The sequence below is a fragment of the Phoenix dactylifera genome, chromosome 16, assembly GCF_009389715.1.
Source record: "Phoenix dactylifera cultivar Barhee BC4 chromosome 16, palm_55x_up_171113_PBpolish2nd_filt_p, whole genome shotgun sequence".
NCBI classification, from domain to species: domain Eukaryota; kingdom Viridiplantae; phylum Streptophyta; class Magnoliopsida; order Arecales; family Arecaceae; genus Phoenix; species Phoenix dactylifera.
In genome coordinates this window covers 5715078-5717708 of record NC_052407.1, presented here as the reverse complement: position 1 = coordinate 5717708, position 2631 = coordinate 5715078, and the positions used below count along the sequence as shown (strand labels likewise).

At 43.5% G+C, this 2631-nt stretch overlaps 1 protein-coding gene across 1 annotated transcript; it reads right to left on the bottom strand.

Annotated features, from left to right (window-relative positions):
- Nucleotides 1-349: 349 nt before the first annotated feature.
- On the bottom strand, nucleotides 350-1318 carry LOC103720782 (probable calcium-binding protein CML41). The gene has a single exon (XM_008810666.4). The coding sequence runs from the start codon at nucleotides 1206-1208 to the stop codon at nucleotides 645-647; it is 564 nt and encodes a 187-aa protein (XP_008808888.4). The 5' UTR covers nucleotides 1209-1318; the 3' UTR covers nucleotides 350-644.
- Between the last annotated feature and the right edge of the window lie 1313 nt (nucleotides 1319-2631).

Here is a 2631-nt window from a genome sequence, read left to right as displayed (position 1 = left end):
AATCTCCTGTAACCTTTGTTTTCTTGTTTATTGCGGAAAAAAAATCATAGTTAAACATATATTGGCCATGACAGATCCAAAATCAATGCTGAATTGCACCCAGAGGACATCAAATCCCATTAGTAACTCATCCCAAAGCAGGAGAAGAAAAAAGAGGAGAAGAAAGAAAACTCAGCCACAAAATTCCTTAACTCTTTGCTCTTGATCTACAATTGATTTGCAAAATCTACACACACATGTGACCACCAGGAAGAGATCTAGGATTTGATTGCTGATAATGATATACCTACATAATTTCTCAAAAAAAAAAAAAACTCATTCCCATCTTTAACATGGGTCACTTAGAGCAAGAATGAATTTTAGAAGGCATGTATTAATTGCTGTAGCCAATACAGGAACAGTTGAGAGCAATTCACATGGTAGCAACCTTTATTGCACCTAAACCACTTACAATCCTCTAACTTTTAGATTGGGTTCGCGTTTACAGATGCGGCCCATTTACACCCAAAACATAAGCATCCAATACTCACAGATCACAAGATTCACAACACAAAACCAGATGGTATCCAATCTGATGCCATGAGCAAACCTTTTGTTGGGAGACAAAAAAAGAAAAGAGAGAACGCTTCTTTATGCACAAAAACCTAGCTCATCATCCGGTGGAACTCGTGGAAGTCGAGCTCACCATCGCCGTCGAGGTCATAAGCCCTTATCATGGCTTTGCACTCCTCGAACGACCGCTCGTCGCCGAGCAGGCGCAGCATTCTCTGCACTCCCCTCGGCGTTATCCTCCCCGACCCTTTCACTACCTCAAACATTTCAAACGCCTTCCTCAAGTCCTCATCCTCTTCCCCTCCCCCCTCCCTCTCCATCAACCCCACAAAGTCTCCGAAGTCCAAAAGTTGGTCACCATCCGAGTCAAGTTCCGCGATCACCGCCTCCGACTCCTCGACCGGAATCTCCTCCCCTATCGACACGAAGAAGGCCCTCAATTCTCTCCCTGATATCTTCCCGTCCCGGTCTTGATCGAAGTGTCGAAAGACGTCGCGAAGCTCGTCGATCCGATCCTTAGTTCTGGAGGAGGGAGGCGATGAGACGGTGGCGGGGGGCGCCGAGACATCGACTTGGTGGCAGAGGAAGGGGAGGTTGAGCTTGAAGCTCTTGCGAGAGAACCTTTTGGATGGTTTGGAGATAGCCACGTTGGCCATTTCGATTGCCTCTCTCTTCTTCAAGGCAATGGAAGAAGTGTAGTTGTTGCTATATATATATATATGAACTATGAAAAGAGACTAAGAGGAGATGGCGGTGACCTGGTGAGGGGATGAAACCGACGTTAAGCAATAAAAAGCTACGAAACAGAGTGAGAAGAGTTGCGTAGAAGTTGCGGCAGGGTGGCAGCTTACGTTGGGGTTTTGAATAAGGGAAGTTTCGCAGGAGCTTCGTAGTTTTGTAGTCATCATGACTTTTATCGTTTCGTAGTTTTGGAATGTGAACTTTTGGACTTGGCATAAGCTTTAATCTGCCAAAGTGTTAGGTCCGTGACCCGGGTTTCTCACGTAAAGTATAAGGAATTTGATGGTTTACTCGTGACTTTTTGAACAGTTCCAGTCACTTCTTTTAACTTATTCAAGTCGGTAAACCAAGTCTTCTCTGCAGTTACCTTGCAAAGTCTTAAATTACTTTGAGACTTCCCGTATTGGACCATTTGTCCGTGATGTTGATTCTACTTTTTAAAATCTGAAATTAGATTTTCCAGCATTTCGAAATAGGTCTTCTTGACTTTCTTCTGCACCAATTAGAAAGCATTTTTCAAATATATTATCAAACATTTACTTTTCGAAAGTCTTTGTTTTTGCTTTAAAGTTATAGATATTTTAAAAACGGTAATATCAAACGCGGTAAGTTGCTTTTGACGCTTTTTTTTAGTAGAGGTGCATTCTTACCTGTTTATCTCTTGCTTAAGAGAGAGACAAAAGGAGAGTATTGCAATCAGACAAAAATAAAGTTGTTTACTAGACTATCAATTTTCCCTCTCATGTGATCACATCTGTTCATACTTTCAGCTCAACATGTAAGCGTACACGTCCGACACTTTCAGCTCAATGGTGAGGACTTAATTCAGGAGAATATTGGAATCTATCTCTACATAGTAAGTGTAACAACCCAGAACCTCATCCAAAATGGCTAGCCGGAAAGTATTATTTGGGTTCCTTGATCCTGTATAGGTACCCAAGATCTACCCAGCGAATAACCGATGTAGGACTAAACACACGCCCGCACGGGTTCTCACATACTCCCTCCGTTCAAGCCCCAACGTCCTCGTCAGGCTAAGGGTTCAAATCTATTCAAATCTAATCACAAACACTATGATTGGCCCGTGGTCAGCCCCAATGAATCCGTGCTGCAGTGTCCCCTAGTCCACATAGGTTATGGGCCGGATCCGCTCTGATGCCATTTGTAACAATCCAGGACCTCACCCAAAATGGCTAGCCGGAAGATATTATTTGGGTTCCCTGATCCTGTATGAGTACCCAAGATCTACCCAGCGAATAACCGATGTGGGACTAAACACACGCTCGCACGGATCCTCACAGTAAATGTTTCCACCAAAACCCGGCCTATTGATCTGGA

Excerpts from the sequence above, each read along its gene's own strand:
- LOC103720782 (XM_008810666.4), bottom strand. The coding sequence starts at position 1,208 with ATGGCCAACGTGGCTATCTCCAAACCATCCAAAAGGTTCTCTCGCAAG.